General features: G+C 41.2%; 1 protein-coding gene, 1 long non-coding RNA gene and 1 pseudogene across 2 annotated transcripts; 2 read left to right on the top strand and 1 right to left on the bottom strand.

Moving 5' to 3' along the window:
• Window positions 1-4435: 4435 nt before the first annotated feature.
• LOC112076957 (transcription termination factor 1) lies at window positions 4436-11970 on the top strand (the record flags this gene model as incomplete). The annotated part of the gene is made up of 8 exons (XM_024143582.2): window positions 4436-4679; window positions 4811-4892; window positions 5735-5865; window positions 6003-6198; window positions 6960-7052; window positions 8932-8988; window positions 9303-9388; window positions 11236-11970. Coding segments are annotated over 8 exons (1038 nt in total), but the record flags the coding sequence as incomplete, so codon positions are not given.
• LOC139026232 (uncharacterized) lies at window positions 7283-8783 on the top strand. The gene is made up of 4 exons (XR_011477985.1): window positions 7283-7451; window positions 7602-7684; window positions 7952-8430; window positions 8466-8783. It is a non-coding gene; the product is annotated as an uncharacterized lncRNA (long non-coding RNA).
• Window positions 11971-12408: 438 nt separating the features above from the next.
• On the bottom strand, window positions 12409-13426 carry LOC112076956 (gap junction alpha-3 protein-like; annotated as a pseudogene).
• Window positions 13427-14887: the final 1461 nt, after the last annotated feature.

Raw genomic sequence — 14887 nt, 5'->3', positions numbered from 1 at the left:
CCCCAGACAGACCATCGTCTAGCCCTCCAGGAAAAGCCCCGTACTAGCACTCCGACTATGCTCGCGCACAGTAACTAGCACAAGATTCCGCCACCAGACCAGCACTTCATCTCAATAAGTGCGGCTCCAGCACCTTTACCGACATTATCACTATCCGGAGCGCCGCTACCCATTGAACTAACACGTTATTCCTAGAGCCTCCAAGCAAAAACTAGACCTTATTAGCGTATCCAATAGTACCGCTATCACAGGACTAACCAACGTCCTATCGCTATCCTGGCCCCAAGCCTAGCACAGCCCTCAGTATCCTAGGGCTCCAGCACTACACCGTTTCTAGGTCTCCTAGGCTCCAGACATAGAGGACCTCTGTATCCTCGGGCTCCAGATAACGACTACGCCGTCTAGTTCTGGATCCTAAAAAGAGCTCCAAACTAGGCCACGATTACCCATAGAGTCCCCAGAACACCTACAACCTTACCCTTAGCCTTACGTCCACAACTAGCCACGTTATCCTAGGGCTCCAGACTAGCGAACGTTTTCCTATATTCTGCTCCAGACTACGCACCAGACCGCGTTTCCTAGTATCATACGCTAATTTATTTGGGCTAATTCACTAATGACGAGTCGAACGGATAATCATCGGCCATTAATTAGGGCCGATTTCATAATCAGAAATCGGAAATTTTCGGCCCCGATTTTTACAGTTGTTTTTTACACCTTTATTTAACGAGGCAAGTCATGTTAAGAAACACATTCTTGTTTTCAATGACGGCCTAGGAACGGTGGGTTAACTGCCTTGTTCAGGGCAGAACGACAGATTTTTACCTTGTCAGCTCACGATTCAATCTTGCAACCTTAGGTTAACTAGTCCAACGCTCTAACCACCTGCCTCACAGAGGAGCCCGTCTGTTACGCAAATGCAGTAAGAAGCCAAGTGTTGCTAGCTAGCATTAAACTTATCTTATAAAAAACATTCAATTAATCAATTATAATCACTAGTTATAACTACACATGGTTATGATACTAGTTATCTAGCATGTCCTGCGTTGCATATAATCGATGCATGCGGCATTCGTGAAAAAGGACTGCCGTTGCTCCCTTTCTTAAAATCAAACACAGTTTTTAAAACCTGCATAATTAGCTAAAAAATCCAGGTTAGCAGGCAATATTAACCAGGTAAAATGTGTCACTTCTCTTGCGTAATTTCACGCAGAGTCAGGGTATATGCAACAAAGGCGGAGGTACGGTCCTGCGCTGGGTTGTTGCCCTCCTACGCCTCCTCCACGTCTCCTGATGTACTGCCTGTCTCCTGGTAGCGCCTCCATGCTCTGGACACTACGCTGACAGACACAGCCTTCTTGCCACAGCTCGCATTGATGTGCCATCCTGGATGAGCTGCACTACCGAGCCACTTGTGTGGGTTGTAGACTCCGTCTCATGCTACCACTAGAGTGAAAGCACCGCCAGCATTCAAAAGTGACCAAAACATCAGACAGGAAGCATAGAACTGAGAAGTGGTCTTGGTCACCACCTGCAGAACCACTCCTTTATGGGGGGTGTCTTGCTAATTGCCTATAATTTCCACCTTTTGTCTATTCCATTTGCACAACAGCATGTAAATGATTGTCAATCAGTGTTGCTTCCTAAGTGGACAGTTTATTTCACAGAAGTGTGATTGACTTAGAGTTACATTGTGTTGTTTAAGTGTTCCCTTTATTTTTTTACGATAAATCGTATAGAGAGAAATAGTCCTATTTTTTATACCTAGTATAAAAAATATATATACCTAGGATACCTAGTCATTTTTCAATAATAACTACAACCTAAAACTTCCTACCTGGAATATTGAAGACTCATGTTAAAAGGAACCACCAGCTTCATATGTTCTCATGTTCTGAGCAAGGAACTTAAACGTTTGCTTTCTCATGGCACATATTGCACTTTTACTTCTTCTCCAACACTTTGTTTTGCATATTTAAACCAAATTGAACATGTTTCACTATGTATTTGAGGCGAAATTTGTTATTGATTATTATATTAAGTAAAATAAGTGTTCATTCAGTATTGTTGTAATTGTCATTACAAAAAAATAATATATATAAAAAATATATAAATATAAAATATATATTATTATATATATATATATCTATATATCTATATATAATATAAAAAAAAAATCTTTTTTTCCCTGGCCGATTGATCGGTATCAGCTTTTTGGTTCCAATAAATCGGTATCGGCGTTGAAAAATCATAATCGGTAAATTCACCACCTGAGGAAGAGAAACTTAAAGACACAGCTGACATACCTGCACATCCAAGTCTAAGGTTACCGTATGAGGACACCTTTACCTGACAACAACCATTGGGTCTAATGATAATATATTCAGTCAGCGGGCCAAACCCATTGGGTCTAAATGATAATATATTCACGTCACTGGGCCAAACACGTAACCCATTGGGTCTAAATGATAATAATTCAGTCAGCGGGCCAAACACGTAACCCATTGGGTCTAAATGAAATATATTCAGTCACGTGGCCAAACACTAACCCATTGGGTCTAAATGATAATAATTCACACGGGCCAACACGTAACCCATTGGGTCTAAATGATGAATATATTCAGATCCGGCCAAACACGTAACCCATTGGGTCTAAATGAGAATATATCAGGTCAGCGGCCAAACACGTAACCCATTGGGTCTAAATGATAATATATTCAGTCAGCGGCCAAACACGAACCCATTGTCTAATAATAATATATTCAGTCACGCCAAACCACGTAACCCATTGGGTCTAAATGAGAATAATATTCAGTCAGCGGGCCAAACACGTAACCCATTGGGTCTAAATGAGAATAAATTCCAGCAGCGGGACCAAACACGTAACCCATTGGGTCTAAATGATAATTATTCAGTCAGCGGCGCCAAACACGTAACCCATTGGGTCTAAATGAAATATATTCAGTCAGCGGGCCAACACGTAACCATTGGGGTCTAAATAGAATATATTCAGTCAGGCGGGCCAAACACGTAACCATTGGGTCTAATGAATAGATATTCAGTCACGGGCCAAACACGTAACCCATTGGGTCTAAATAGAATATATTCAGTCAGCGGGCCAAACACGTAACCCATTGGGTCTAAATTTAAGTATATTCAGTCAGCGGGCAAACACGAACCATTGGGTCTAAATGATATATATTCAGTCCCGGGCCCAAACACGTAACCCATTGGGTCTAAATGAAATAATTTCAGTCACGGGCCAAACACGTAACCATTGGGTCTAATGAGTAATATATCATGTGTCAGCGGGCCAACAGCGTAACCCAGTGGGTCTAAATGATAATATATTCAGTCAGCGGGCCAAACAACGTAACCCATTGGGTTCTAAATAATATATATTCAGTCACCGGGGCCAAACACGTAACCCATGGTCTAAATGATAATATATCATCAGCGCGGCCAACAAAACGTAACCCATTGGGTCTAAATGATAATATATTCATGTCGTAGCCGGGCCAAAACACGTACTCATTGGGTCTAAATGATAATATATTCAGTCCAGGGCCAAACACGTAACCCCATTGGGTCTAAATGATAATATATTCAGTCAGCGGGCCAAACACGAACCAAATCAAATCAATGAACAAAATTATATTATCACAACACAGGGTTACAAATGTTAATGCCGGGTAGCAAAATGCTTGCTTCAGTCCACAATGCAAGTAATAACCAACAAATAATCTTAATCCTAATACAATTCCACAACTACGTACCCTTAACCACACACACAATTTAAAAGGATAAAGAATAGTACATTAATATATATAATGGGTGTGTACGAACGCCATGGCATATCAGTTAGAGTGTATAGAGACGTATATACATATGATATACTGTAGCGTTATGTTAAAACATTAAAGTCATAGTATAAATGGCTAGTGACATTATTACATAAATGGCCAATATGCATAAATGAATATAGATACAGAGGATTACATATTGAGGTATGGGAATGAGGTATGTAAGATCATTATATTTAATTGCATTGTTATAAGCTAGTGGTACATTTTTACAAATTCCATCAATATCCTGCAATTTTAAAGTGGCGGATTTGATCATAGTAAGCTCTCTTTCTTTTTGCCCTAGGATAACGTGCTAGTCTGGAGCCCTAGGATAACGTGCTAGTCTGGCGCCCTAGGATAACGTGCTAGTCTGGAGCCCTAGGATAACGTGCTAGTCTGGGGCCCTAGGATAACGTGCTAGTCTGGGGCCCTAGGATAACGTGCTAGTCTGGTGCCCTAGGATAACGCGCTAGTCTGGAGCCCTAGGATAACGTGCTAGTCTGGTGCCCTAGGATAACGCGCTAGTCTGGGGCCCTAGGGTAACGCGCTAGTCTGGAGCCCTAGGGTAACGTGCTAGTCTGGAGCCCTAGGGTAACGTGCTAGTCTGGAGCCCTAGCTTAAGCCTTTGTTCAATCTTGTCTTTTCTAGGCATTTCCTTGCGAACTGGACGATACAGTGCACAGGAGAACAAACAACTCATGAGTAACATAAACGACTTCCTGGCTCTCACAGGGATTGAGAATGCCGCTAAGCTCTTCCATACTGCGCGCTACAAAGATGAATTAACAAATATCCAGAAGTTGAAGAGTCATCACAGATTCCCTGAAAGAATAGGTGCGTTGTATTCTAGCCAGCTTCATAAGATAACTTGTCAGATAAAGCTTCATACCCACATTATATCCCTGTCTTTACCATTGTCTACAGTGGTAAATAAGTAAAACGTATCTCCCCTCTCCCTGTTCCAGCTGAAGGAATCCCAAGGCCTTGGCATAGGATCTATAGTCGTGGTGGGAGGAAAATGTTTGATGGCAGCAGTTACAAGGGCAGGTAAGTCTGGGCTAGTTACTTTAAGGAATTGACCTTAACGCTAATAAATCGGCTTTGACTGTGTACAAAAGTGTAGTGATATTGAATTGGAACTCACAACAGGGCTATTTTTCTGACATTATGCGCTTTACAGTTCGTTAACATTTGCAGACAATGTATTCGGAAAGTTTTCAAATCCCTTCACTTGTTCCACATTTTTGTTATATTAAATGGATTCTTAAATCTATACACTACCCMATAATGACAAAGCAAAAACAGGTTTAGAAATGTTTGCAAAATGTAAAAACTGTCTCGGAGCTCTACGGACAATTCCTTCGACCTCATGGCTTGGTTTTTGCTCTGACATGCACTGTCAACTGTGGGACCTTAAATAGACAGGTGTGAGCCTTTCCAAATCATGTCCAATCAATTGAATTTACCACAGGTGGACTCCAATCAAGTTGTAGAAACATCTCTACGATGATCAATGGAAACAGGATGTACCTGAGCCCAATTTTGAGTCTCATAAGAAAGGGTCTGAATACTTATGTAAATAAGATATGTTTTTTATTTTAAATACATTTCTAAAAACCAGTTTTCTCTTTGTCATTATTGGGTATTGTGTGTAGTTTGAGGACGTTTTTTAAAATGTAATCTAATGTGTAAAAAGTGAAGGTCTGAATACTTTCTGAATGCCCTGTATAGCACCACTTCCTGTATAGCACCACTTCCCGTATAGCACCACTTCCCGTATAGCATCACTTCCCGAATAGCACCACTTCCCGTATAGCACCTCTTCCTGTATAGCACCACTTCCTGTATAGCACCACTTCCTTTGAATGATAATTTCTTTGAATTCTTAGACGACGGTTTAGCCAAGATGAACTTGCCTCTTTGAAAAAACTGCAGATGTTGTACGGCAACAAATGGGTGAAGATCTCGCAGTTGACTGGCCGAAGCGAAGTACCCCTTATGAGACGTTTTTCTCAGATGTGTAAGTCATCAGGAACTTGGGAATTAAATATAATGACTCTTGATCCTTTGCCTGACATCCTGCTCCACTCATATTTTTGGGACATTTTGTTTTCAGCGTTGTCTGAACAATGCTCCCATTTTTTTTTTTTTTTTCAGACGCAAACTTAGGTTCTTGGAGCGAGGAAGAACTGAAGAGACTAATGGAAGCTGTGCGAGACCACCTGCTGGGAAAAGTGGAGCCTGGCAGTGGACCTGCCACCATCAGGAAAGACAAGCTGTACAACAACATCCCCTGGACAGATATATGCCGGAGGGTTAAGACACGTCACCGGGTCCAGTGTAGAATGAAATGGTCGGTAGTACAGGGTTTCAGGGTTAACTTTGGGCGTCTTGTTCATTGCAAAATAAGTGCAGAAATTAACATCAAATTAATTATGATTTGACGGGGAGATTTAATTTGAAGCTTTTCTTCAACAATGTGCGTTTATAAAGAAAAAAGTTGCTCACTAGTCTGTTGTGGACAGACAAAACAGTACAGTACACATCATTGACTAAGACACTGTATGTTAGTGTTGCCTTTATTTGGGCAGTTACCTGTATATTCCCTATATAAATATTATGTGGAATACTGGGGTATAGCTTTCAGTAACGGGAGAACAATGTGTACCGGTCTCCTGAGCAAAGACGGTACCTCAGACAGCAAACCTGGCCACGTCTGATAAGTCAAACTTCTGCCATAGCCAGTTGACAAGCTAAAATGGCTCTTTTGCCAGTCAACCTTTTTAAGGACAACTGTTGCAGTGGCTTTAACAAAAGGATGAAATGGGCACTGCTAAGATTCTATGTTACGGATGTTAAACGGGGAAATTCAGAAATGATTCATATCTAACACATCTCAGAAGATGTTCTGAGTTGACCCAGATTGAATTGCTCACTAAACTTTAGTGAAATAGTTGCCTCCTTTATAACTCACCATGTTTAAGAAAACTTTGCAAGATAATAATTAGGTTGACTGTTTTTTACACTACGAAAATATCGCCCTAGTTTTGTTTCCCCAAGCATTCAGAACATTGTCCACCTTATGAGGCTGTATCTTCTCTCCTACTTTTCCAGGTTGGGTTTTGTGGCACACAAAATGGCATTTGGACAACCAGCATTCAGTGGAGGTGTAAAAACCTTAAAGGCAAAAGTGGATTTGATCAAAGCGTAAGTTTTGTGCTGATTTTCATTCCATAAATGCTAATGTAGATCTGTGTTTAATTGATTTATTTTGAATATTTATTAGCCCAGTGACTTACTAATGTGGTATAATATGATTTATTAGTCTAGTGACTTACTAATGTGGTATAATATGATTTATTAGCCCAGTCGCCCATGACTTACTAATTGGTATAATATGATTTATAGTCTAGTGACTTACTAATGTGGTTAATATGATTTATTAGCCATCAGTGACTTACTAATGTGGTATAATATGATTTATTAGCCTAGTGACTTACTAATGTGGTATAATATGATTTATTAGTCTAGTGACTTACTAATGTGGTAAAATATGATTTATTAGTCCAGTGACTTACTAATGTGGTATAATGATTTATTAGCCCAGTGACTTACTAATGTGGTAAATATGATTTATTAGTCTAGTGACTTACTAATGTGGTTAATATGATTTATTAGCCAGTCAGGACTTACTAATGTGGTGTATATGATTTATATCACAGTGACTTACTAATGTGGTATAATATGATTTATTAGTCCTAGTGACTTACTAATGTGGTATAATATGATTTATTAGCCCAGTGACTTACTAATGTGGTATAATATGATTTATTAGCCCAGTGCTTACTAATGTGGTTATAATAGATTTATTAGCCAGTGACTTACTAATGTGGTGTATAATATGATTTATTATGCCCAGTGACTTACTAATGTGGTATAATATGATTTATAGCCTAGTGACTTACTAATGTGGTTAATATGATTTATTAGCCTAGTGACTTACTAATGTGGTATAATATGATTTATTAGCCTCAGTGACTTACTAATGTGGTATAATATGATTTATTAGCCTAGTGACTTACTAATGTGGTATAATATGATTTTAGCCCAGTGGACTTACTAATGTGGTGTAATATGATTTATTAGCTCAGTGACTTACTAATGTGGTGTAATATGATTTATTAGCCATCTAGTGACTTACTAATGTGGTATAATATGATTATTAGCCAGTGACTTACTATTGTGGTATAATTGATTTATTAGCCAGTGACTTACTAATGTGGTAATAATGATTTATTAAGTCTAGTGACTTACTAATGTGGTGTAATATGATTTATTAGCCCAGTCTAGTGACTTACTAATGTGGTGTATAATGATTTAATTATCTCAGTGACTTACTAATGTGGTATAATATGATTTATTAGCCTCAGTGACTTACTAATGTGGTATAATATGATTTATTAGCCCAGTGGACTTACTAATGTGGTATAATATGATTTATTAGCGCAGTGACTTACTAATGTGGTATAATATGATTTATTAGCCAGTGACTTACTAATGTGGTATAATATGATTTATTAGCCCAGTGACTTACTAATGTGTGTATAATTGATTTATTAGCCAGTGTGACTTACTAATGTGGTATAATATGATTTATTAGCCTAGTGACTTACTAATGTGGTATAATATGATTATTAGCCAGTCTAGTGACTTACTAATGTGGTATAATATGATTATTAGCCTAGTGACTTACTAATGTGGTATAATATGATTTATTAGCCCAGTGACTTACTATGTGGTGTAATATGATTTATTAGTCCAGTGACTTACTAATGTGGTTAATATGATTTATTAGCCCAGTAGTGACTTACTAATGTGGTATAATATGATTTATTAGTCCAGTGACTTACTAATGTGGTATAATATGATTTATTAGCCCAGTCTAGTTCTTACTAATGTATAAAAAGATATGCTATTTACATGGCCAAATGTAGTCTTTTGTTCTTGTTATGAAGGCGTATGAAATTGTCATGGTCCACATTTTGTATTTTTGGAATATTGCTATATTGTCATTTTGACCTTTCAGGTTGAACACAATGCAGGTGAAGATGCTGTATATTGTTGACTGGAAGAAAACAATTGGGTAAGAGGTTGTTATTAGACACAGATTATACTTTGTTTTGGACAATGTTGCATTTGTATTATTCCTGACAGTTCCACTGACAGAGGTTTGTATTATGTTTAGTATTATGTTTATTTTCTCAAATCTCTTGACACAACACAGATGTTTTTGTTTACTAACTCGGTCGATAACCGTCAAAGAAAGGGGGATCTGTACAAGCCTTTGTTTCCTATCTTCTAGAAGTGAGGAGTACAACCGCACAAGGCAGGGTCATTGTGGTTTATGTGTGTGGGAATGCAGTGTTATGTGCTAACATTTMTTTTTCATGTCCAAAGGTGTGTGACTCCTTGCTACGTACAGATGCACTACCACTGGCTAAAAGTAGCCAAAGTTCCTTTGTGGCAGAGCATGTCTTTCTGTGGTAGGTATAAGCTTCTGTCAAATACACATTTTATTTGTTTTTTCATACACAGCACTAGGTTTTTAGTATACGGTTGAGGTATGCAATAGAATAGTTGATTGCGAGTCACTATGATCAGTGACATAACTTCCAAAGGACAGAAAGTGTAGCTAGCTCCCCCTTGACTGCATGTTTTAACCTCCTATTCATCTCCAGCACCTAAGGAAAGTATTCAGACCCCTTCACTTTTTTCACATTTTGTTACGTTACAGCCTTATTCTAAAATGGATGAAATCATTTTTTCCCCTCATCAATCTACACACAATACCCCMTAATGACAAAGCAAAAACAGGTTTCTCAACATGTTTGTTAAAAATAAGAAGTATTCAGACCCTTTACTCAGTACTTTGTTGAAGCACCTTTGGCAGTGATTACAGCCTTGAGTCTTCTTGGGTATGACGCTACAAGCTTGGCACACCTGTATTTGGGGAGTTTCTCCCATTCTACTCTGCAGATCCTCTCAAGCTCTGTCAGGTCGGATGGGGAGAGTTGCTGCACTGCTTTTTTTCAGGTCTCTCCTGAGATGTTCGATCGGGTTCAAGTACAGGCTCTGGCTGGGCCACTCAGGGACATTCAGAGACTTGTCCCGAAGCCACTCCTGCGCCCCAGTTTGAGGTCCTGAGCGCCTTCTGGGAGCAGGTTTGCATAGATCTTTCCTACTTGGCTCCGATCATCCTTCCTCGATCCTGACTAGTCTCCCAGTCCCTGCGCTGAAAAACATCCCCACGGCATGATGCTTCACCACCATGCTTCACCGTAGGGATAGTGCCAGGTTTCCTCTAGACGCTTGAAAAGAGTTCAATCTTGGTTTCATCAGAATAGAAGAGTCTTGTTTCTCATTGTGTGAGAGTCCTTTAGGTGCCTTTTGGCAGACTCCAAGGCGGCTGTCGTGTACTTTTACTGAGGAGTGGCTTCCGTCTGGCCACTCTACCATAAAGGCCTGATTGGGGGGTGCTGCAGAGATGGTTGTCCTTCTGGAAGGTTCTCTCAACTCCACAGAGGAACTCTTGAGCTCTGTCAGTGACCATCGGGTTCTTGGTCACCTCCCTGACCAAGGCCCTTCTCCCGGATTGCTCAGTTTGGCCGGGCGGCACCTCTAGGAGAGTCTTGGTGTTTCCACATTTCTTCCATTTTAAGAATGATGAAGACACTGTGTTCTTGGGAACCTTCAATGCTGCAGAAATGTTTTGGTACCCTTCCCAGATCTGTGTCTTGGAGCTCTACAGACAATTCCTTCGACCTCATGGCTTGGTTTTTTGCTCTGACATGCACTGTCAACTGTGGGACCTTATATAGACAGGTGTGTGCCTTTCCAAATCATGTCCAATCAATTGAATTTACCACAGGTGGACTCCAATCAAGTTGTAGAAACATCTCAAGGATGATCAATGGAAACATGATGCACCTGAGCTCAATTTCGAGTCTCATAGCAAAGATTCTGAATACTTATGTAAATAAGGTATTTGTTTTAATTTTGAATACATTTGCAAAATGTCTCAATTTGTATTCGCTTTGTCATTATGGGGTATTGTGATGTATTGTGTTTAGGATGTTTATTTTATCCATTTCAGAATAAGGCTGTAACGTAACAATGTGGAAACAGTCAAGGGGTCTGAATACTTTAAAGGCTCTGTATGTGAAAATTGCTTTTTTTCTATGTTCTGAAAGATAAGTGCCACGTCTTCACATGTAAAAACAATGATTGCCCCCCCCAAAAATGTAAAACTTTTTAAATATAATGATCATTTGAGGAAGAGTCATGTTTGCTGGACACATTTACTGATTTAATGTATGTGTTTTACTTTCAGAGATCATTGATTTCCTGTACAGTAGTGTTCTGCCCCAGTTTGAAGAGCTCCTCCGACACAGTCAGACTGAGTCAGGGGAGACTGAGTCCAGAGACGATCGACGAGAGCACTTCTTGCTTTCAGAGATCTTTGAAAATGAGGACGACTGAGATTATTACAGCGAGGTTCAGAACACTTGATAACCAATACACAGTTCTCCGAGGCTCAATGACCCAGGGTTTTTTCCTGGGTCAAAAAGGGGCTTATGTTGGGGGTAGCAGTCGACATGGGTGAGTTATAGAGGCCTCCATCTTGGCAGTGTAGAGATTCAATTTTTTTATGCCAATTTCAGTTGCAACACTAACGAGTTCCAAACTGCCTCTGGGAGCAACGTCAGCACAAGAACTGTTCGTCGGGAGCTTCATGAAAYGGGTTTCCATGGCCGAGCAGCMRCASACAAGCCTMAGATCACCATGYGCAATGCCAAGCGTCAGCTGGAGTGGTAAAGCTCACCGCCATTGGACTCTGGAGCAGTGGCAACGCCTTCTCTGGAGTGATGAATCACGCTTCACCATCTGGCAAATGATCGGATCATTTTATAATTAGTGCGTCTTATGTTTTAGCCTTATTTTTGTACTTGTGTTTTTTATGTCAGCCCTTGGGCTTCCAACCAGCACACAGTTTTTAATTTTATTTTTTAATCTGTTTTGCTGTTTATCACTTTTCTTTGGTCTAAATAAATTAAACTAAACAGCGCCCCTGTTTAATGTGTTCATGTCATATTAAAATGTAATACATTTTTACAGTTACATTAAGTCTTTACTATAAAACCATTCATATTGTGCAAGTGCACACATTGGAGGGGGGTTAAAAAACCTTTGGGTGGGGGAAAAATACCCCCCCCCCCCCCTCTGGAAATCAAATGCCCGTCATGTCAGAAACCCGGGACCTCCCAAGTTAAAATAAACAGGTTATTTCCATAGAGCTTCCTATTGGTTGATTCTGATACCTCCCAAGTGGAGAAAACTCTGGATCCAACTGTTCCGGTTAGATTAGCAAGTCGGACGTTTCCTAGTTCCGACTAGCACATGAACCTTAATGCAGAGGGCACCATGTTAATGTGTGACCTTAGAACGGTCAAGGACGTTAAATTGAACCATTCAGGCTATGAGGGTACTATAGAGTAGAATGGGGTCAGTCACTGCTGCAGTCCAGGGCCACCTCGCTGGGCCCCTTGGAGACAAAGCTCAGATCCTCCCGGTGGTACTTGATGCCCTGGTGACACTTAGTGACCCCAGGTGGTACATCTCTATCAGGTTGAGGAACAGAGACAAAATGGCCACTACTAGCATGAAGATGATGAAGCTGGTTTTCTCTGTGGGTCGGGAGATGTAACAGTTGACTGTGTTGGGGCAGGGCGAGCGGTCACAGGTGTACATGGGCTGCAGCTGGAAGCCGTAGAGCAGGTACTGCATGACGATGAAGCCCACCTCGAACAGCATCTTAAAGATGATGTTGAACATGTAGTAACCCCCTTCAGTCGAACCCTACCCGTCGTCCCTCACCGAGGCCTTATAGGCCATGGTCTCTAACGGGGGGGGGGGGGGGGGGTTGTCCCCGGCCCGCTCTGCGTCCTTCTCTCTCTGCTTCTGTTTCTCCTCCATCCTCACCAGGTGTAATATATGACCCAGATAAATGAGGGTGGGCGTGGAGACAAATATGATCTGGAGGACCCAGAAGCGGACGTGAGAGATGGGGAAGTGATGTCATAACAGACGTTCTCACATCCAGGCTGCTTGGTGTCACAGGTGAACCCTGACTGCTCGTCACCTACCAGGAACACAATGGAAATAACTAGTCACATTTTTTTTTACATTAAACACATTGTGTGTATTGTTGTACGCCAATTGCTGAGGAAACTCTAAATGTATTTTAAAGGTGTCAAATAAATGAATTCATTAATTTATTCACCTTCTCTACTGCAGCGCTCAGGACCAGGATCCTGAAGGGGACAGTGAGCCAGACCTTTCCCACTACGGTGCTGTGTTCCTGGTTCTCTCAAACAACTTCCCCTTCAGGTTCCAGTCCCCCATGGTAGTGACAGATCAGACCTCTGGCCAGAGAAGGGGACAGTGAGCCAGACCTTTCCCACTACGGTGCTGTGTTCCTGGGTTCTCTCCAACAACTTACCCTTCAGGTTCCAGTCCCCCATGGCAGTAGCAGATTACTGTGGCTGAAGGGGAGAGGGAGACTAGTTAAAACATAGACAGGTTCCAGTCTCCCATGGTAGTGACAGATCAGACCTCTGGCTAGAGAAGGGGACAGGGCAGCCAAAGACTAGTTCATGTGTCTGGAGGAGAGAGACTAGTTAATGTGTCTGGAGCAGAGAGAGACTAGTTCATGTGTCTGGAGGAGAGAGACTAGACTAGTTCATGTGTCTGGAGCAGAGAGAGACTAGACTAGTTAATGTGTCTGGAGGAGAGAGGACTAGACTAGTTAATATGTGTCTGAGGAGAGAGACTAGACTAGTTCATGTGTCTGGAGGAGAGAGACTAAACTAGTTAATGTGTCTGGAGGAGAGAGAGACTAGTTCATGTGTCTGGAGAGAAGAGACTAGACTAGTTCATGTGTCTGGAGCAGAGAGAGACTAGACTAGTTAATGTGTCTGGAGGAGAGAGACTAGACTAGTTAATGTGTCTGGAGGAGAGAGACTAGACTAGTTCATGTGTCTGGAGAGAGAGACTAGACTAGTTCATGTGTCTGGAGGAGAGAGACTAGACTAGACTAGTTATGTGTCTGGAGCAGAGAGACTAGACTAGTTAATGTGTCTGGAGGAGAGAGACTAGACTAGTTCATGTGTCTGGAGGAGAGAGACTAGACTAGTTCATGTGTCTGGAGGAGAGAGACTAGACTAGTTAATGTGTCTGGAGGAGAGAGACTAGACTAGTTAATGTGTCTGGAGGAGAGAGACTAGACTAGTTCATGTGTCTGGAGCAGAGAGACTAGACTAGTTAATGTGTCTGGAGGAGAGAGAGACTAGACTAGTTCATGTGTCTGGAGGAGAGAGACTAGACTAGTTAATGTGTCTGGAGCAGAGAGACTAGACTAGTTAATGTGTCTGGAGGAGAGAGACTAGACTAGTTCATGTGTCTGGAGGAGAGAGAGACTAGACTAGTTCATGTGTCTGGAGGAGAGAGACTAGACTAGTTAATGTGTCTGGAGCAGAGAGACTAGACTAGTTAATGTGTCTGGAGGAGAGAGAGACTAGACTAGTTAATGTGTCTGGAGGAGAGAGAGACTAGTTAATATGTCTGGGAGAGAGACTAGACTAGTTAATGTCTGGAGGAGAGAGAGACTAGACTAGTTAATGTGTCTGGAGGAGAGAGAGACTAGACTAGTTAATGTGTCTGAGGGAGAGAGACTAGACATTTAATGTGTCTGGAGGAGAGAGACTAGACTAGTTAATGTGTCTGGAGCAGAGAGACTAGACTAGTTAATGTGTCTGGAGGAGAGAGACTAGACTAATTAATGTGGCTGGAGGAGAGAGACTAGACTAGTTAATATGTCTGGAGGAGAGAGACTAGACTAGTTAATGTGTCTGGAGCAGAGAGACTAGTTAATGTGTCTGGAGGAGAGAGACTAGTTAATATGTCTGGAGGAGAGAGAGACTAGT

The sequence above is a fragment of the Salvelinus sp. IW2-2015 genome, unplaced genomic scaffold (genome assembly GCF_002910315.2).
Source record: "Salvelinus sp. IW2-2015 unplaced genomic scaffold, ASM291031v2 Un_scaffold4161, whole genome shotgun sequence".
Taxonomy (NCBI): Eukaryota; Metazoa; Chordata; class Actinopteri; order Salmoniformes; family Salmonidae; genus Salvelinus; species Salvelinus sp. IW2-2015.
This window is presented reverse-complemented; position numbering and strand designations above follow the sequence as displayed.